At 37.1% G+C, this 20,903-nt stretch overlaps 1 protein-coding gene across 1 annotated transcript; it reads right to left on the bottom strand.

Moving 5' to 3' along the window:
* Positions 1-1,270: 1,270 nt before the first annotated feature.
* muc13a (mucin 13a, cell surface associated) lies at positions 1,271-20,115 on the bottom strand. The gene is made up of 5 exons (XM_043244789.1): positions 20,093-20,115; positions 7,826-9,412; positions 5,443-6,012; positions 1,371-5,364; positions 1,271-1,276 (listed from the first exon to the last, which is right to left on the bottom strand). The coding sequence occupies exons 1-5, from the start codon at positions 20,113-20,115 to the stop codon at positions 1,271-1,273; spliced, it is 6,180 nt and encodes a 2,059-aa protein (XP_043100724.1).
* Positions 20,116-20,903: the final 788 nt, after the last annotated feature.

A 20,903-nucleotide genomic window follows, 5' to 3' on the forward strand; every position in this document is an offset into this window, starting at 1 on the left:
GTGGATTCAGATGTTACAGCTGCGGATGTTGTTGGATTGCTTGTTGTTGGAGATGTGGTTGATGAAGCTGTAATTGTAGTTTGTGTTGGTGTACTCTCTGAAGTTGAAGGTTTTGTAGTAAGAGTAGTGGATTCAGATGTTACAGCTGCGGATATTGTTGGATTGCTTGTTGTTGGAGATGTGGTTGATGAAGCTGTAGTTGTAGTTTGTGCTGGTGTACTCTCTGAAGTTGAAGGTTTTGTAGTAAGAGTCGTGGATTCAGATGTTACAGCTGTGGATGTTGTTGGATTGCTTGTTGTTGGAGATGTGGTTGATGAAGCTGTAGTTGTAGTTTGTGCTGGTGTACTCTGTGAAGTTGAAATTACTGTAGTAAGAGTAATGGATTCAGATGTTACAGCTGTGGATGTTGTTGGATTGCTTGTTGTTGGAGATGTGGTTGATGAAGCTGTAGTTGTAGTTTGTGCTGGTGTACTCTCTGAAGTTGAAGGTTTTGTAGTAAGAGTAGTGGATTCAGATGTTACAGCTGCGGATATTGTTGGATTGCTTGTTGTTGGAGATGTGGTTGATGAAGCTGTAGTTGTAGTTTGTGCTGGTGTACTCTCTGAAGTTGAAATTACTGTAGTAAGAGTAATGGATTCAGATGTTACAGCTGTGGATGTTGTTGGATTGCTTGTTGTTGGAGATGTGGTTGAAGAAGCTGTAGTTGTGGTTTGTGCTGGTGTACTATCTGAAGTTGAAGGTATTGTAGTAAGAGTAGAGGATTCAGATTTTACAGCTGCGGATGTTGGATTGCTTGTTGTTGGAGATGTGGTTGATGAATCTGTAGTTGTAGTTTGTGCTGGTGTACTCTCTGAAGTTGAAGGTTTTGTAGTAAGAGTCGTGGATTCAGATGTTCCAGCTGTGGATGTTGTTGGATTGCTTGTTGTTGGAGATGTGGTTGATGAAGCTGTAGTTGTAGTTTGTGCTGGTGTACTCTCTGAAGTTAAAGGTATTGTAGTAAAAATAGTGGATTCAGATGTTACAGCTGCGGATGTTGTTGGATTGCTTGTTGTTGGAGATGTGGTTGATGAAGCTGTAGTTGTAGTTTGTGCTGGTGTACTCTGTGAAGTTGAAGGTATTGTAGTAAGAGTAGTGGATTCAGATGTTACAGCTGCGGATGTTGTTGGATTGCTTGTTGTTGGAGATGTGGTTGATGAAGCTGTAATTGTAGTTTGTGCTGGTGTACTCTCTGAAGTTGAAGGTTTTGTAGTAAGAGTAGTGGATTGAGATGTCACAGCTGCGGATGTTGTTGGATTGCTTGTTGTTGGAGATGTGGTTGATGAAGCTGTAGTTGTAGTTTGTGCTGGTGTACTCTGTGAAGTTGAAGGTACTGTAGTAAGAGTAGTGGATTCAGATGTTACAGCTGCGGATGTTGTTGGATTACTTGTTGTTGGAGATGTGGTTGAAGAAGTTGTAGTTGTAGTTTGTGCTGGTGTACTCTCTGAAGTTGAAGGTTTTGAGGTAAGAGTAGAGGATTCAGATGTTACAGCTGCGGATGTTGTTGGATTGCTTGTTGTTGGAGATGTGGTTGATGAATCTGTAGTTGTAGTTTGTGCTGGTGTACTCTCTGAAATTGAAGGTATTGTAGTATGAGTCGTGGATTCAGATGTTACAGCTGTGGATGTTGTTGGATTGCTTGTTGTTGGAGATGTGGTTGATGAAGCTGTAATTGTAGTTTGTGCTGGTGTACTCTGTGAAGTTGAAGGTTTTGTAGTAAGAGTTGTGGATTCAGATGTTACAGCTGTGGATGTTGTTGGATTGCTTGTTGTTGGAGATGTGGTTGATGAAGCTGTAGTTGTGGTTTTTGCTGATGTACTCTCTGAAGTTGAAGGTATTGTAGTAAGAGTCGTGGATTCAGATGTTACAGCTGCGGATGTTGTTGGATTACTTGTTGTTGGAGATGTGGTTGAAGAAGCTGTAGTTGTGGTTTGTGCTGGTGTACTCTCTGAAGTTGAAGGTATTGTAGTAAGAGTCGTGGATTCGGATGTTAAAGCTGCGGATGTTGTTGGATTGCTTGTTGTTGGAGATGTGGTTGATGAAGCTGTAGTTGTAGTTTGTGCTGGTGTACTCTCTGAAGTTGAAGGTTTTGTAGTAAGAGTCGTGGATTCAGAAGTTACAGCTGTGGATTTTGTTGGATTGCTTGTTGTTGGAGATGTGGTTGATGAAGCTGTAATTGTAGTTTGTGCTGGTGTACTCTCTGAAGTTGAAGGTATTGTAGTAAGAGTTGTGGCTTCAGATGTTACAGCTGCGGATGTTGTTGGATTGCTTGTTGTTGGAGATGTGGTTGATGAAGCTGTAGTTGTAGTTTGTGCTGGTGTACTCTGTGAAGTTGAAGGTATTGTAGTAAGAGTAGTGGATTCAGATGTTACAGCTGCGGATGTTGTTGGATTGCTTGTTGTTGGAGATGTGGTTGATGAAGCTGTAATTGTAGTTTGTGCTGGTGTACTCTCTGAAGTTGAAGGTTTTGTAGTAAGAGTAGTGGATTCAGATGTTACAGCTGCGGATGTTGTTGGATTGCTTGTTGTTGGAGATGTGGTTGATGAAGCTGTAGTTGTAGTTTGTGCTGGTGTACTCTCTGAAGTTGAAGGTATTGTAGTAAGAGTCGTGGCTTCAGATGTTACAGCTGCGGATGTTGTTGGATTGCTTGTTGTTGGAGATGTGGTTGATGAAGCTGTAGTTGTAGTTTGTGCTGGTGTACTCTCTGAAGTTGAAGGTTTTGTAGTAAGAGTCGTGGCTTCAGATGTTACAGCTGTGGATGTTGTTGGATTGCTTGTTGTTGGAGATGTGGTTGATGAAGCTGTAGTTGTAGTTTGTGCTGGTGTACTCTCTGAAGTAGAAGGTTTTGTAGTAAGAGTCGTGGATTCAGATGTTACAGCTGTGGATGTTGTTGGATTGCTTGTTGTTGGAGATGTGGTTGATGAAGCTGTAGTTGTAGTTTGTGCTGGTGTACTCTCTGAAGTTGAAGGTATTGTAGTAAGAGTCGTGGATTCAGATGTTACAGCTGCGGATGTTGTTGGATTGCTTGTTGTTGGAGATGTGGTTGATGAAGCTGTAGTTGTAGTTTGTGCTGGTGTACTCTCTGAAGTTGAAGGTTTTGTAGTAAGAGTCGTGGATTCAGATGTTACAGCTGTGGATGTTGTTGGATTGCTTGTTGTTGGAGATGTGGTTGATGAAGCTGTAGTTGTAGTTTGTGCTGGTGTACTCTCTGAAGTTAAAGGTATTGTAGTAAGAGTAGTGGATTCAGATGTTACAGCTGTGGATGTTGTTGGATTGCTTGTTGTTGGAGATGTGGTTGATGAAGCTGTAGTTGTAGTTTGTGCTGGTGTACTCTGTGAAGTTGAAGGTATTGTAGTAAGAGTAGTGGATTCAGATGTTACAGCTGCGGATGTTGTTGGATTGCTTGTTGTTGGAGATGTGGTTGATGAAGCTGTAGTTGTAGTTTGTGCTGGTGTACTATCTGAAGTTGAAGGTTTTGTAGTAAGAGTCGTGGATTCAGATGTTACAGCTGTGGATGTTGTTGGATTGCTTGTTGTTGGAGATGTGGTTGATGAAGCTGTAGTTGTAGTTTGTGCTGGTGTACTCTCTGAAGTTGAAGGTATTGTAGTAAGAGTCGTGGCTTCAGATGTTACAGCTGTGGATGTTGTTGGATTGCTTGTTGTTGGAGATGTGGTTGATGAAGCTGTAGTTGTAGTTTGTGCTGGTGTACTCTCTGAAGTTGAAGGTATTGTAGTAAGAGTCGTGGCTTCAGATGTTACAGCTGCGGATGTTGTTGGATTGCTTGTTGTTGGAGATGTGGTTGATGAAGCTGTAGTTGTAGTTTGTGCTGGTGTACTCTCTGAAGTTGAAGGTTTTGTAGTAAGAATCGTGGATTCAGATGTTACAGCTGCGGATGTTGTTGGATTGCTTGTTGTTGGAGATGTGGTTGATGAAGCTGTAGTTGTAGTTTGTGCTGGTGTACTCTCTGAAGTTGAAGGTTTTGTAGTAAGAGTCGTGGATTCAGATGTTACAGCTGCGGATGTTGTTGGATTGCTTGTTGTTGGAGATGTGGTTGATGAAGCTGTAGTTGTAGTTTGTGCTGGTGTACTCTCTGAAGTTGAAGGTTTTGTAGTAAGAGTCGTGGATTCAGATGTTACAGCTGTGGATGTTGTTGGATTGCTTGTTGTTGGAGATGTGGTTGATGAAGCTGTAGTTGTAGTTTGTGCTGGTGTACTCTCTGAAGTTAAAGGTATTGTAGTAAGAGTAGTGGATTCAGATGTTACAGCTGTGGATGTTGTTGGATTGCTTGTTGTTGGAGATGTGGTTGATGAAGCTGTAGTTGTAGTTTGTGCTGGTGTACTCTGTGAAGTTGAAGGTATTGTAGTAAGAGTAGTGGATTCAGATGTTACAGCTGCGGATGTTGTTGGATTGCTTGTTGTTGGAGATGTGGTTGATGAAGCTGTAGTTGTAGTTTGTGCTGGTGTACTATCTGAAGTTGAAGGTTTTGTAGTAAGAGTCGTGGATTCAGATGTTACAGCTGTGGATGTTGTTGGATTGCTTGTTGTTGGAGATGTGGTTGATGAAGCTGTAGTTGTAGTTTGTGCTGGTGTACTCTCTGAAGTTGAAGGTATTGTAGTAAGAGTCGTGGCTTCAGATGTTACAGCTGTGGATGTTGTTGGATTGCTTGTTGTTGGAGATGTGGTTGATGAAGCTGTAGTTGTAGTTTGTGCTGGTGTACTCTCTGAAGTTGAAGGTATTGTAGTAAGAGTCGTGGCTTCAGATGTTACAGCTGCGGATGTTGTTGGATTGCTTGTTGTTGGAGATGTGGTTGATGAAGCTGTAGTTGTAGTTTGTGCTGGTGTACTCTCTGAAGTTGAAGGTTTTGTAGTAAGAATCGTGGATTCAGATGTTACAGCTGCGGATGTTGTTGGATTGCTTGTTGTTGGAGATGTGGTTGATGAAGCTGTAGTTGTAGTTTGTGCTGGTGTACTCTCTGAAGTTGAAGGTTTTGTAGTAAGAGTCGTGGATTCAGATGTTACAGCTGTGGATGTTGTTGGATTGCTTGTTGTTGGAGATGTGGTTGATGAAGCTGTAGTTGTAGTTTGTGCTGGTGTACTCTCTGAAGTTGAAGGTTTTGTAGTAAGAGTCGTGGATTCAGATGTTACAGCTGTGGATGTTGTTGGATTGCTTGTTGTTGGAGATGTGGTTGATGAAGCTGTAGTTGTAGTTTGTGCTGGTGTACTCTCTGAAGTTGAAGGTTTTGTAGTAAGAGTAGTGGATTCAGATGTTACAGCTGCGGATGTTGTTGGATTGCTTGTTGTTGGAGATGTGGTTGATGAAGCTGTAGTTGTAGTTTGTGCTGGTGTACTCTCTGAAGTTGAAGGTATTGTAGTAAGAGTAGTGGATTCAGATGTTACAGCTGTGGATGTTGTTGGATTGCTTGTTGTTGGAGATGTGGTTGATGAAGCTGTAGTTGTAGTTTGTGCTGGTGTACTCTCTGAAGTTGAAGGTTTTGTAGTAAGAGTCGTGGATTCAGATGTTACAGCTGTGGATGTTGTTGGATTGCTTGTTGTTGGAGATGTGGTTGATGAAGCTGTAGTTGTAGTTTGTGCTGGTGTACTCTCTGAAGTTGAAGGTTTTGTAGTAAGAGTAGTGGATTCAGATGTTACAGCTGCGGATGTTGTTGGATTGCTTGTTGTTGGAGATGTGGTTGATGAAGCTGTAGTTGTAGTTTGTGCTGGTGTACTCTGTGAAGTTGAAGGTATTGTAGTAAGAGTAGTGGATTCAGATGTTACAGCTGCGGATGTTGTTGGATTGCTTGTTGTTGGAGATGTGGTTGATGAAGCTGTAATTGTAGTTTGTGCTGGTGTACTCTCTGAAGTTGAAGGTTTTGTAGTAAGAGTAGTGGATTCAGATGTTACAGCTGCGGATGTTGTTGGATTGCTTGTTGTTGGAGATGTGGTTGAAGAAGCTGTAGTTGTGGTTTGTGCTGGTGTACTATCTGAAGTTGAAGGTTTTATAGTAAGAGTAGTGGATTCAGATGTTACAGCTGTGGATGTTGTTGGATTGCTTGTTGTTGGAGATGTGGTTGATGAAGCTGTAGTTGTAGTTTGTGCTGGTGTACTCTCTGAAGTTGAAGGTTTTGTAGTAAGAGTCGTGGATTCAGATGTTACAGCTGTGGATGTTGTTGGATTGCTTGTTGTTGGAGATGTGGTTGATGAAGCTGTAGTTGTAGTTTGTGCTGGTGTACTCTCTGAAGTTGAAGGTTTTGTAGTAAGAGTCGTGGATTCAGATGTTACAGCTGTGGATGTTGTTGGATTGCTTGTTGTTGGAGATGTGGTTGATGAAGCTGTAGTTGTAGTTTGTGCTGGTGTACTCTCTGAAGTTGAAGGTTTTGTAGTAAGAGTAGTGGATTCAGATGTTACAGCTGCGGATGTTGTTGGATTGCTTGTTGTTGGAGATGTGGTTGATGAAGCTGTAGTTGTAGTTTGTGCTGGTGTACTCTGTGAAGTTGAAGGTATTGTAGTAAGAGTAGTGGATTCAGATGTTACAGCTGCATGATGTTGTTGGATTGCTTGTTGTTGGAGATGTGGTTGATGAACCTGTAATTGTAGTTTGTGCTGGTGTACTCTCTGAAGTTGAAGGTTTTGTAGTAAGAGTAGTGGATTCAGATGTTACAGCTGCGGATGTTGTTGGATTGCTTGTTGTTGGAGATGTGGTTGAAGAAGCTGTAGTTGTGGTTTGTGCTGGTGTACTATCTGAAGTTGAAGGTTTTATAGTAAGAGTAGTGGATTCAGATGTTACAGCTGTGGATGTTGTTGGATTGCTTGTTGTTGGAGATGTGGTTGATGAAGCTGTAGTTGTAGTTTGTGCTGGTGTACTCTCTGAAGTTGAAGGTTTTGTAGTAAGAGTCGTGGATTCAGATGTTACAGCTGCGGATGTTGTTGGATTGCTTGTTGTTGGAGATGTGGTTGATGAAGCTGTAGTTGTAGTTTGTGCTGGTGTACTCTGTGAAGTTGAAGGTACTGTAGTAAGAGTAGTGGATTCAGATGTTACAGCTGCAGATGTTGTTGGATTGCTTGTTGTTGGAGATGTGGTTGATGAAGCTGTAGTTGTAGTTTGTGCTGGTGTACTCTCTGAAGTTGAAGGTATTGTAGTAAGAGTCGTGGCTACAGATGTTACAGCTGCGGATGTTGTTGGATTGCTTGTTGTTGGAGATGTGGTTGATGAAGCTGTAGTTGTAGTTTGTGCTGGTGTACTCTGTGAAGTTAAAGGTATTGTAGTAAGAGTAGTGGATTCAGATGTTACAGCTGCGGATGTTGTTGGATTGCTTGTTGTTGGAGATGTGGTTGATGAAGCTGTAGTTTTAGTTTGTGCTGGTGTACTCTGTGAAGTTAAAGGTATTGTAGTAAGAGTAGTGGATTCAGATGTTACAGCTGCGGATGTTGTTGGATTGCTTGTTGTTGGAGATGTGGTTGATGAAGCTGTAGTTGTAGTTTGTGCTGGTGTACTCTCTGAAGTTGAAGGTATTGTAGTAAGAGTCGTGGCTACAGATGTTACAGCTGCGGATGTTGTTGGATTGCTTGTTGTTGGAGATGTGGTTGATGAAGCTGTAGTTGTAGTTTGTGCTGGTGTACTCTGTGAAGTTGAAGGTATTGTAGTAAGAGTAGTGGATTCAGATGTTACAGCTGCGGATGTTGTTGGATTGCTTGTTGTTGGAGATGTGGTTGATGAAGCTGTAGTTGTAGTTTGTGCTGGTGTACTCTCTGAAGTTGAAGGTATTGTAGTAAGAGTCGTGGATTCAGATGTTACAGCTGCGGATGTTGTTGGATTGCTTGTTGTTGGAGATGTGGTTGATGAAGCTGTAGTTGTAGTTTGTGCTGGTGTACTCTCTGAAGTTGGAGTTACTGTAGTAAGAGTCGTGGATTCAGATGTTACAGCTGCTGATGTTGTTGGATTGCTTGTTGTTGGAGATGTGGTTGATGAAGCTGTAGTTGTAGTTTGTGCTGGTGTACTCTCTGAAGTTGAAGGTATTGTAGTAAGAGTCGTGATTTCAGATGTTACAGTTGCGGATGTTGTTGGATTGCTTGTTGTTGGAGATGTGGTTGATGAAGCTGTAGTTGTGGTTTGTGCTGGTGTACTCTCTGAAGTTGAAGGTATTGTAGTAAGAGTCGTGGATTCAGACGTTACAGCTGCGGATGTTGTTGGATTGCTTGTTGTTGGAGATGTGGTTGATGAAGCTGTAGTTGTAGTTTGTGCTGGTGTACTCTCTGAAGTTGAAGGTATTGTAGTAAGAGTCGTGGATTCAGATGTTACAGCTGCAGATGTTGTTGGATTGCTTGTTGTTGGAGATGTGGTTGATGAAGCTGTAGTTGTAGTTTGTGCTGGTGTACTCTCTGAAGTTGAAGGTTTTGTAGTAAGAGTCGTGGATTCAGATGTTACAGCTGCGGATGTTGTTGGATTGCTTGTTGTTGGAGATGTGGTTGATGAAGCTGTAGTTGTAGTTTGTGCTGGTGTACTCTCTGAAGTTGAAGTTACTGTAGTAAGAGTCGTGGATTCAGATGTTACAGCTGCTGATGTTGTTGGATTGCTTGTTGTTGGAGATGTGGTTGATGAAGCTGTAGTTGTAGTTTGTGCTGGTGTACTCTCTGAAGTTGAAGGTATTGTAGTAAGAGTCGTGGTTTCAGATGTTACAGCTGCGGATGTTGTTGGATTGCTTGTTGTTGGAGATGTGGTTGATGAAGCTGTAGTTGTGGTTTGTGCTGGTGTACTCTCTGAAGTTGAAGGTATTGTAGTAAGAGTCATGGATTCAGACGTTACAGCTGCGGATGTTGTTGGATTGCTTGTTGTTGGATATGTGGTTGACGAAGCTGTAGTTGTAGTTTGTGCTGGTGTACTCTCTGAAGTTGAAGGTATTGTAGTAAGAGTTGTGGCTTCAGATGTTACAGCTGCGGATGTTGTTGGATTGCTTGTTGTTGGAGATGTGGTTGATGAAGCTGTAGTTGTGGTTTGTGCTGGTGTACTCTCTGAAGTTGAAGGTATTGTAGTAAGAGTCGTGGCTTCAGATGTTACAGCTGCTGATGTTGTTGGATTGCTTGTTGTTGGAGATGTGGTTGATGAAGCTGTAGTTGTAGTTTGTGCTGGTGTACTCTCTGAAGTTGAAGGTATTGTAGTAAGAGTAGTGGATTCAGATGTTACAGCTGTGGATGTTGTTGGATTGCTCGTTGTTGGAGATGTGGTCGATAAAGCTGTAGTTGTGGTTTGTGCTGGTGTACTCTCTGAAGTTGAAGGTACTGTAGTAATAGTCGTGGCTTCAGATGTTACAGCTGCGGATGTTGTTGGATTGCTTGTTGTTGGAGATGTGGTTGATGAAGCTGTAGTTGTAGTTTGTGCTGGTGTACTCTCTGAAGTTGAAGGTATTGTAGTAAGAGTAGTGGATTCAGATGTTACAGCTGTGGATGTTGTTGGATTGCTTGTTGTTGGAGATGTGGTTGATGAAGCTGTAGTTGTAGTTTGTGCTGGTGTACTCTCTGAAGTTGAAGGTATTGTAGTAAGAGTCATGGATTCAGACGTTACAGCTGCGGATGTTGTTGGATTGCTTGTTGTTGGAGATGTGGTTGACGAAGCTGTAGTTGTAGTTTGTGCTGGTGTACTCTCTGAAGTTGAAGGTATTGTAGTAAGAGTCGTGGCTTCAGATGTTACAGCTGCGGATGTTGTTGGATTGCTTGTTGTTGGAGATGTGGTTGACGAAGCTGTAGTTGTGGTTTGTGCTGGTGTACTCTCTGAAGTTGAAGGTATTGTAGTAAGAGTCGTGGCTTCAGATGTTACAGCTGCGGATGTTGTTGGATTGCTTGTTGTTGGAGATGTGGTTGATGAAGCTGTAGTTGTGGTTTGTGCTGGTGTACTCTCTGAAGTTGAAGGTATTGTAGTAAGAGTCGTGGCTTCAGATGTTACAGCTGCTGATGTTGTTGGATTGCTTGTTGTTGGAGATGTGGTTGATGAAGCTATAGTTGTAGTTTGTGCTGGTGTACTCTCTGAAGTTGAAGGTATTGTAGTAAGAGTCGTGGATTCAGATGTTACAGCTGTGGATGTTGTTGGATTGCTCGTTGTTGGAGATGTGGTCGATAAAGCTGTAGTTGTGGTTTGTGCTGGTGTACTCTCTGAAGTTGAAGGTACTGTAGTAATAGTCGTGGCTTCAGATGTTACAGCTGCTAATGTTGTTGGATTGCTTGTTGTTGGAGATGTGGTTGATGAAGCTGTAGTTGTAGTTTGTGCTGGTGTACTCTCTGAAGTTGAAGGTATTGTAGTAAGAGTAGTGGATTCAGATGTTACAGCTGTGGATGTTGTTGGATTGCTCGTTGTTGGAGATGTGGTCGATAAAGCTGTAGTTGTGGTTTGTGCTGGTGTACTCTCTGAAGTTGAAGGTACTGTAGTAAGAGTCATGGCTTCAGATGTTACAGCTGCGGATGTTGTTGGATTACTCGTTGTTTGAGATGCAGTTGATGAAGCTGTAGTTGTGGTTTCAGCTGTTGTACTCTCTGAACTTGTAAGCATTGTTGTTGAAGAAAGAGTAGTAGGATCAGAAGTTGCAGCTGCTGATGTTGTTGGATTAGTCGTTGCTTGAGATGTAGTTGATGAAGCTGTAGTTGTGGTTTCTGCTGTTGTACCCTCTGAAGTTGAAGGTACTGTAGTAAGAGTCGTGGCTTCAGATGTTACAGCTGCGGATGTTGTTGGATTACTCGTTGTTTGAGATGCAGTTGATGAAGCTGTAGTTGTGGTTTCAGCTGTTGTACTCTCTGAACTTGTAAGCATTGTTGTTGAAGAAAGAGTAGTAGGATCAGAAGTTGCAGCTGCTGATGTTGTTGGATTAGTCGTTGCTTGAGATGTAGTTGATGAAGCTGTAGTTGTGGTTTCTGCTGTTGTACCCTCTGAAGTTGAAGGTACTGTAGTAAGAGTTGTGGCTTCAGATGTTACAGCTGCGGATGTTGTTGAATTGCTTGTTGTTGGAGATGTGGTTGATAAAGCTGTAGTTGTGGTTTCATCTGTTGTACTCTCTGAAGTTGTAGGCATTGTTGTTGCAGAAAGAGTAGTAGAATCAGAAGTTACAGCTGCGGATGTTGTTGGATTACTTGTTGTTTGAGATGTGGTTGATGAAGCTGCAGTTGTGGTTCCTACTGTTGTACCCTCTGAAGTTGTTTCAGCTGCAGTTGTCATTTCTGAAGATGTAGGCAAGATTGTTGAAGTAAGTGGTTCTGTAGTTGTACCTGAAGAATCAAAAGAGGTTGGAGATGATGTTGCTGAGGTTGAAGTGGGAAGAATAGTTGTGGTTTCTGAAGTTGTGGACTCCGTTGTTGAAGCACTGAATTTTTAAAAAGAAAAATATTATACCTTTTCAAGTATTTAAAAAAAGTATATTAAATGAAAAATTAATGACACATATTTGAAATCCAAACAATCACCTACCCAACTCTACTTGTAGAATTAATAGCACACAACAAACAAACTGTAAAGAGAAACACATTCCTGTAAAATCTTTCATAAATTTTGTTAATATTGTTTCTATCAAAAACAGATAACAAACTGTAGAACACATATGTCCATATTCTATAAAGATATTCCGGAAACACTCTAGAATACTGCTCCATCATTAATGAATAACTACACAAGAATACATGAGTAATGCAATATTAGCACTCTAGTAACTGATACTATCTAACAAGAAACTTTGATTAATGAATTAGTAAGTAATAGTACTTTGTAGAATATGGTAGTTTACTATTAGCTAATCAGTAACTGTTATTTTTTTCATACCTCCCCAAGAACTACTAAGAAATACTGTATACAGCTTCATAATTAACACAAATAATACACAATGTATAATTAATTCTAAAGTGAAGCTCATGGTAACCCACTAGTAATGACTCAAGTATTACCAAATACTTCAGAGGGATTTAATAATTATTAGGATCAGTATTCTAAAGTGAAGATTATGATAACTCACTAGTAATGACTGAAATCTTTTTAAGGTTTTGCAGGTTTTGCAAGTATTGAATAGTAATTATTCAGGTGTTACTACATGCTTCTAAAGAAATTCCAATTTTTTGAAGCAGTATTCTAAAGTGAAGATTGTAATAACTCTCTAGTAATTACTAAAGTCATTGTAATCTTTTAAGGTATTTGTTTTTGCTCTGGTTAGTAATTCACTTTGCTAGCTTTAAATCATTACTAGTAGGTTACAATGATCTTCATTTTAGAATACAGATGCAAATAATTAGTAGTATCTTCAGAAGGATGTAGCAACACTTGAAGTATTACTATCTAAACCCTTACATACATCTCAAAAGCTTACAATGAAGTCAGTTGATATTAGAGAGTTATGATGATTTTTACTTCAGAATCCTGATCCAATTAATTAGTAGTTCCTTTACAAGGATTTGTTCTTGAGTCATCACTAGTGTGTTATCATCATTCTAATTTTGGAATTAATTATTTATTATGCATAATTCACATTAACTATGAACCTGTGTACAGAAGTTCTTAGGAGTTCTTCAGGACATATGAAAAAAATAGTATTTGATTAGCTAATTGTGAACCGCCAGTTTCAAATCAGTGATATTACTAATTAAATTGTTTATCTTGTTAGGTAATAGTAGTTACTAGAAAGTTAATAGTGTATTAGTTATTTGTTGACAAATCAGTATTCTAAAGTGTTACCGATATTCCATTAATATGCTAAGTTCTATGCATTTTACATTTACAATACTTACAAAGGATGAATAGATTTTTTCCTGTGCCATCTTGTTTAAAAAGAAAAAAACGTCTGAAAGAGAAATCAAGACATTTAAATACATTTAGATAATTGTTGCATGATTCATACGTTTACCCTACACAAAATAATATCTACAAATGATTTAATGTTCTGATCAGCAATTTGAGTCCTGCAAATAACCTAAATAATAAACAATAAAAAGTAAAAAATAATGTAAAAGAATAATATATTCCATCCCTGAAATACCTTGCATTTCTATTAATGAAACACATACTACATAGACTGAAAATAATAGTCCAGTGAATCTAATGAATCTGCCTCAAATCTAGTGAGTCAATGTTTTAGTCACCCATTCAAAAAAAACTCACTTTGTTCATAAATGAATAAGCTCTTTGATCCAATGATATTTTAATTAAATCCATTCATGCCACTTAAAAATCACTAAACAGCATAAATATACCGAAATTTTGTCAAATATGTCTTCGATGCCTAGATTAAAACAGGATATCCATAGTGCAATTTCCACTACACTTTTGTGTTGAGTGATTACACCATCACACATTGTGTCTAGCAGCTAGCAGCTAGGATTGTGAACAAATACAATAATACTTATGAGTTATTCCCCCCATGTGTTAATATTTAAGGTGTTCTGTAAAATTAGACAATTTTTACCTATTTAGCCAAATTTATGTAGGTATGGGAATCTTATGCCTGATATCTCAAAAATATAAAAATAGAGACCTCTAGAGGACATTTTTTATAAATAAAAATCCCCCCTAAAATTTGTCTACTGCCTGTTAGATGATTCAAAAGGGAGATGGACCAAATAAATATCTAAAACAGACATTAGAATAAAAACATAATTTTTTATAATAATAGTAATAATTAAAAAAATAGTTAAAAATACAACAAAAATATTGATTATTAAAAAAAATATATATGTAAATAAACCCAAAAACGCCAACTGTCCCTTTTTATTAAAATCAAGGGGTCATTAATGATGCTTACATTATCACATATGCAGATTCATAGACAATGTAGGTTTAGTTTTTTGTGTTTTTTTCGGGGTTGCCAGAATTGAACAGGTTAATTATCTCCAATCCAATATTATCTTGAATGTGTCTGTCTCAATACCTGAAAACATCTGAAAGAGCATAATACATCTAAAAGAGCTATAATGACAACCACCTCAAACCCAAGAGTCCCCCAGTAACTGTATACTTGAAGAGATCTGAATGCGTGTATGTTGTCGGTCATCTTAATGATGGCATAAACCGAAGCGTACGGTTTTTAAATACAGAAAACGTTTAATTTTATTTAGTATTTGCACATTTATAAATGAATAATTTACTTTATCTTTAGATTACATCATTGCTTAATTGATCAAAAACGACAGGGCAAAAACAAAATGTATTGTTTTTTTTTGTTTTTTTTTGATTATTGAAAAGCAAAAATATAAATTCTTAATTTGTCAGAAAAACAAAATAAGACTAAATAAAATGTACGGTCAAAGCGAATGTTTATAATTAAATATGGAATGCATAGACACAGACACAGAAATACATTTGTTTTTAAGTGACGTCCAGTGTAACTTTACGCGCGCTTTAGGAGACCCCCGCAAAAGCAGATGCAGCATATATTTGCTTAATGGTTGTTGTTGTTGTTTTTATAAAAATTAATTTATTATTAATATTTCATTAATTTAGTGACATACCTTCTCCCGCTCTTCAAAGTCATAACCATGAATAACGAACTATATTCCTTATGATAGTCCTTGCAATGCTCGGCGTTATGAGTTTTCGGTTTACAGACTAACAAGACAAAATCTGTGCCAGTAAATATAAGGTGTGTTGACGTTGTAAGGTAAGGTGTGGTAGTCTAACAGGTGTGATTTTAGTGACGAATCTGTGTAGCGTGCACTACAGCATCTGATTTACGCTCTAACTCTGTCAACAATAAAGGGTGTACCCACCAGTTTACGCTAAAATCCCATCACGTCGCGAAAAGTTTGCGATATCGTTTTACGCACCTCACAGGGTTATTAAACTTAAAATAGCTTTAGGTTAGAAGTGGAATTACAAAATAATTTTAAAAAGCCTCCAAAAGCCAATTAAACATACCAGCTATGAAATGTACGTTACAATTTGATATTAAAACAGGCCTACTTGTTATCCATGGCTATGGTATCATTTTTGTTTATAACTTAAAATCGTATCTGAAGCTAAGATGTAAAGTCAGCTATGTGTCCACACAGAATGCGACTTTCAAAATCAAGCTTTTCGTGAAAATAAATAAATAAAAGTAAATAAATAACTGGAAAATTACAAATAAAAAAGTTACATAATATCATATAAAATATATAATATAACAATATAAATATAACAGAAATTTAACAGAAACACATGTGCAGGAAATTGAAGTACATTTCATTTTAATATTGTTTAATTACTTAATACTAAACAGTTACATTTAATTTGTGCACTGCACTGATGGAAACAATCCAGTTAAACTATATAGGTGTTTTATGGTGGGATTATGTGTGTAATAAATTAACATATTTGTGGAGTCATAAAAAATTATTACATATCTCAGTCCAGCTATATTAAACTGTTTGGTCACTTTCTAGGGTTACTGTCCATCAAAATATTTTAAAATTATTATATATCACAGATTTTTTTAATTAGTGCTACTGGTTTTACAACTGCAATATTTTATCTTTGCAATAGTTACTAGTTCAATTTTCACCAGTAACTGCAATTTTATTTATATTGTATTCCTAAACTCCCTGTTATTCCATCGGCCACTGTTGTGACCATCAACGTTTACTCATTCTATGACCACAGGTAACAAAACTAAGCATATGTGAATTCATGTATCAATTTTAGACACCCTAAAGATAATGTATAACAAAAATCCTTATCATATCTTTATGTTAACATACTTTACTAGCCTTTTGTTTTGAAGCTTTGATGCAGCCATCATCTTCTCATGGTGCAAACGAGAATTAAACTGCTTTCGTCATGTGACAATTTGCACCAACCATGTAAAAACTGCACATATTTAAGACTATTATTTTTTCCATATTTGCAGGACGCTCACCAAAACATCCATCAGTAAGGTTTTAAGCTTTACAATTGAAAACCATTTTTTGCAGAAGAAGAAGAAGAAGAGGAAGAAGAAGAAACAGCACTGGGAAAAGCTGCATGACATCTTAGCCTTGTATGGTGTACAACTACGAGCTCATAATAAAGCGTATAAATAATACACCAAATAAAATTGAAAACTCTATATTCAAAAATGGACTTTAGAATATATGTACATGTATGTCTTTGGCACGCATATAATACGCAGTTTTCTTATACATAGTGTACGCATCTACCCCACAACCTATACCCGTAGCATATACACGCCAAACCCAATTTTTGTGTATTAATATACCACATGTTTTCATTTTATTTGGCGTACTATTTATAAGCACTTTCAAGAGATTGGGTAGACGAATTTGTGTTTCATAGTTTATGCTCTTCCTACATTATAAAGGACTCACTTGAAGCAAGCTTAAATTTATATAAAACAAACAAAACATGTTTTTTTTTCTATACCCAAATATTGTGTATAGTTAATATTTCACAATGGCAAATAATAATAAAAACAACAACAACAACAACAATAATAATAATAATAATAAAATAATTTTGACTGACATTGTCACCTTATATTATAGTAAGTACAGTGTATTATACAATACAAAAGCCTTAGTAACCGATTCTGCTATCCTTCTGTTCCAAAAACACTGTCTACTTCTAACAGTATGTTACCAAACATAGCAACTGACTCCAAGAACCTAACCTGTGAAGCAGGTTAGAAGCTAGAATAGTTTGCTTTAGGCAAACGTCATGAGATGCCCTACTCCTGAGGATCTTGTTGGTGTGGAGGAGCAGATTATTACAGTTATATTAATGTTATTGCAGTTATATTGCAGAATAATCCAAATTTATATCATGAAATGAAATCAGTTTGATTTACCTCGTAATTTATAATTAGTATATTTTCAATGTCACATATTACAGATCTGCATTATTAACACTTAGCAAGGGAGTGTTGCCAAAAAATATTTAGTGTTTGTCTATTCCATAATTATATAAACATCTTTAATAGGTCTATAAATAGAGCTAAGGTCAGAGATGTTCCAACTCTATTAAAGCAAGACTCCAATTACTTGAAGACAGATAGGTGTGTCGGATATGTGGGAAATTGTCCCACCCCTCAACCCTATTATCCCTCTGCAAAAGACGAAATGAGAAGGACATTTGTTGAAAATTATACAGGTTTTCAGGAACCTGAAAATGAGTACATTAAACTGTGTGCCTCAAACCTTGTTCAGTTCTTTAGAAAAAAAAATGGAATTGCAAGCCAAAAATATCAATAAATAACTAAATCACCACCTGGATTTAACTAAGCAAACAGGTGGTATGATTTGAGGTTACTGCAGTCAAGTCTATGTTCAGCAATGTGCCCAAAAAAGTCAGCTGACTACCTGAATATGCTGAAAGACTTTGTGATGTGAGATGAGACTTTGCACAACGGCCAGACCCTCCCATCATCAATTACAAGATCTTTGCGAAAAATGTATAGCAATGTATATCCACATACTGCAGATGGCTATGATGCTAACCCTGGAATAAAATCCACCAGGATGAAGTGAAGAAGTGTGGTCCCACATGTTTTACAGGCATCAGAATGCCAAGTCAATAGACGTACTACCTGCATCAGGGCCCCGCATACCCTAGCTATGGCCCTGAGGGTGTCACACCTACTGACTGAATCAGCAATAATGTAAGGCAGCTAATGACTGAAGACCTGCTAGTGGGTCAATGGCTTGTGGAAATATGGAAATATTAAACTTTTGAAGGACATTTACAATAATATGTCACAAGGTGGGAGAAATGTGATTGTCAGTTTTCTAATATGTATTTAAAAGGCGTTTGTTTAATAAATACAAAGTTGAAAAAATAAATAAATAAATAAAAAAATGAATGAATAATTTGTGTATAATATTGTGAATCATTGCAAATGAAAAATTGAGGAAGTATGTGAAGTAAACAGAGCAAAGAGGAAGAGAATTCTCAATAGAATTCTTTGCACATTCTCAAGACATGTCACAGATGGCACACCTTGGCCTAAATATATTTAACAAGCAAAAAAGCACACTATTAAGGTATAAAATAGATGACACATAATATTTGATGTGTTCATGCGAAAAAAAGCTCACCTACTCTAAAGACCTGTTTAACCATAAGTCATTATGCTTAATTTCTGGTACCTGAAAGAAAAGAATTATTTGACACAATAATTAAACCCAGTGTATCTATGAAAGTGCAATTTGATTTAGTGTGTAGATTCTACTTTATTTTTATTTTGTTTGGGGTCAGCATGCTCTAGCAATAATTTTCATTTTACTATCACAGTTAAAACAGATAGAAAGCATCTCTCTGAAATTGTTTTGGCATTTTTCTTTATTTTTCTTTCTTCATGTCATTCTTTCAGACAGTATGTTTTAGGGTGTGAGCACATTCAGAACCTTCTGTGCTCACACACAAACAAGCCTTCTAACAAACACACAAACTATCCCTCTTTCACAATCATATTGTATTGTATTAATTTCCTCTTGGGTGTGGAATGTTACAAACAAGCATAAACACGCACAGACCTTTATCACATCAACATCTCTGACACATTGATGGACAGACGTACACACAGACACACCTTCCTTCATACTGTATATACGACAATGAACAAGATCCCGACAGACATACTTCATTTGAAGTCATAAATCTAAAAATACACAAACTCTACTTCGTGAATACAAGCTGAATAAAACACAGGTAAAAGTGATAACGTAACGCTACCTGGTCTCACGGCATAAATGTGCCTTGGTGCACTTTTTAACAAGGCACAAAATATGTACCAATAAGTACTTCAGCGCGGTTTCCAAAAGAAATTAACACTAGAGGCAGAATATCATGACTTCAAAAGAATATCAATATGTTGGGATATTTGAAAACAGATGTTTTTGAATGTTAGCATCACACATATCCAGCTTCGTATCTATGGATTATCATAGACAAATATACTTGAGAGACGAGGATCCCCGGTTTCAATCCTGAGTAACTACGGTTCAACAAAAATCTGTATAAAAGGAAGCTGCGCTGTTGCATCAACAAATGTGCTTTTATATCAGTTTTGCATTTGTTGACACTATCGGTAACTTTAGTGTTTGATTTGGTGTATGGCATATTTCCAACATAATAGAGCATTACATTTTAGCAACAGTCCACGGATGTTTCCATTCTGAACCGCAATACACAGGCATACTTATGTCAACATATTAAAGATGTACCAGGGTTCACATAAAAAAAGTGTTGCAGAAAAAGAGACCATAATGGAAAAACAAGATAAAAATGTCTCACTAGTTGAGTTTTTTTTTAAGTTTTATTACAATTTTACATTTAATGTTTAATTTAATTTAATCTTTCCGCAGAAAAATACTACAAATGTTTAAGTTAACCATTATGTCTCAAATTGTGTTATTTATTAGTGCATGATGGTATATGGTAAACACCGATCTGTTAGCTATTGAAATTTATATGTGAAACTACTAATGTGACATAGAAAGCTAACAGATTCATAGTGACTCAGACTCTCATATACGCAAATACAAAATACCGAAATGCATGACAAACTGATGAACCATTACAACAGCCAGTAATTGACCTGCCAAACCACATCTATTCATGTGAATGTTTTGATGATACCTGATCTTTAAGCTTTTTGGTCAAAGGTCTAAAAAGCTCCACCCTTTACTTTTATAGTTTGTTCATTGTCGTTTTTAATGACGAAGACATCAAACCTGATATGTTACTTTTGATTATTTATAATCACTACAGTGCACTCCACTTTTACCATATGCAGAACGTCTTTTCTTATTAAGTAGTTTGTGTGTCCTTTTTCAACCTTTTTATGAAAATGTACAGTGATATATAACTTTTGTGAAGACATTTGTGTTCTTTGGTAAAAAACTATATTCACTTTTTCATATGGTGATGTCATACCCTTGTTATATCCAGGTTAGAAATGATCTCTAGTGTTTGCAGTGATAGCAGAGGTGACAGATTTGCAAATCAAAAAGGCCACTACAGACAATTCACTTCAAGGCTATAATTATAGAAAGAATACGTTTAGGGGATAGGTGGGGATCCGAACTTGAACAGCATAACGTCAGACTCATGTCATTCATTACGCACGTACCTGCTGTTAGGCAAGAAAGGCATATAGGTATTGTACTATTATTATTCATTTTATTTTATTTTTTATTTTTTATTTATTAATTTTTGAAACAAGGTTTTTACACATATAAAAGAATATTTCACCCAAAAATTAAAGTTCTGTCCTTTATAGTAGGTGAATAAATTGTGAGAGAAAGATCATTTTTGGCTAAATTATTCCTTTAAAAAACATCTAAATACTAATTACTTTTAGAGATAATGTATAGCACATATAAAACTGTATACAGCAGTTTTCAAAAGTATGTACAATAATTTTTAATAAGAGTTTCATATGTGTCTATATAATTACCATACAGTTTTGTTTTTCAAGTACAGTATCTCGTATACCGTATGGTATATAACTGATTAATTAAATATTGCACATTTTTCCAATTTAGATGAATACATTATTTTTATCAGTTACATTAGTCCTGCTTCACTTAAATGTGTTATATGAAATATTAATCTGATACGAGATTTAAATCAGAAGCATTTGTGTAATGAGCAAAGAAACTAACAAAGGCTAAAAAGGTGTTGGCTTCACAAAGATATAATTTAGTGAATAAGTTGAAACGTGTAAAGAATGAGGTGGACCAAGATTCCTATAATGAAAAAGCTGAGAACAATTTGAAAATGATGCAACAAAATGTCTTTTACAATTCCACATATATAGGGCTGCTTTCATCAGTCTAAAAGAAATAAAGAGGTTTGATTTGTTTACAACTGAGTTATAGGGTGAATTCAGGTACTTGTCCCAATTTTACCTCAATTTTACCTCCTATTTAGTTGGGTCA

This window comes from Puntigrus tetrazona, chromosome 1, assembly GCF_018831695.1.
Source record: "Puntigrus tetrazona isolate hp1 chromosome 1, ASM1883169v1, whole genome shotgun sequence".
In the NCBI taxonomy this organism is placed as follows: domain Eukaryota; kingdom Metazoa; phylum Chordata; class Actinopteri; order Cypriniformes; family Cyprinidae; genus Puntigrus; species Puntigrus tetrazona.

What these genes read in the sequence shown, in the direction of transcription:
- muc13a (XM_043244789.1), bottom strand. Translation starts at nt 20,115, where the DNA reads ATGCCTTTCTTGCCTAACAGCAG. An exon ending in CCTTTCTTGCCTAACAGCAG is followed by an intron (nt 9,413 to 20,092) that starts GTACGTGCGTAA and finishes TTCAGAGAGTAC; the next exon opens with ACCAGCACAAACTACAACTA. An exon ending in ACAACAAGCAATCCAACAAC is followed by an intron (nt 5,365 to 5,442) that starts ATCCACAGCTGT and finishes AGCACAAACTAC; the next exon opens with AACTACAGCTTCATCAACCA.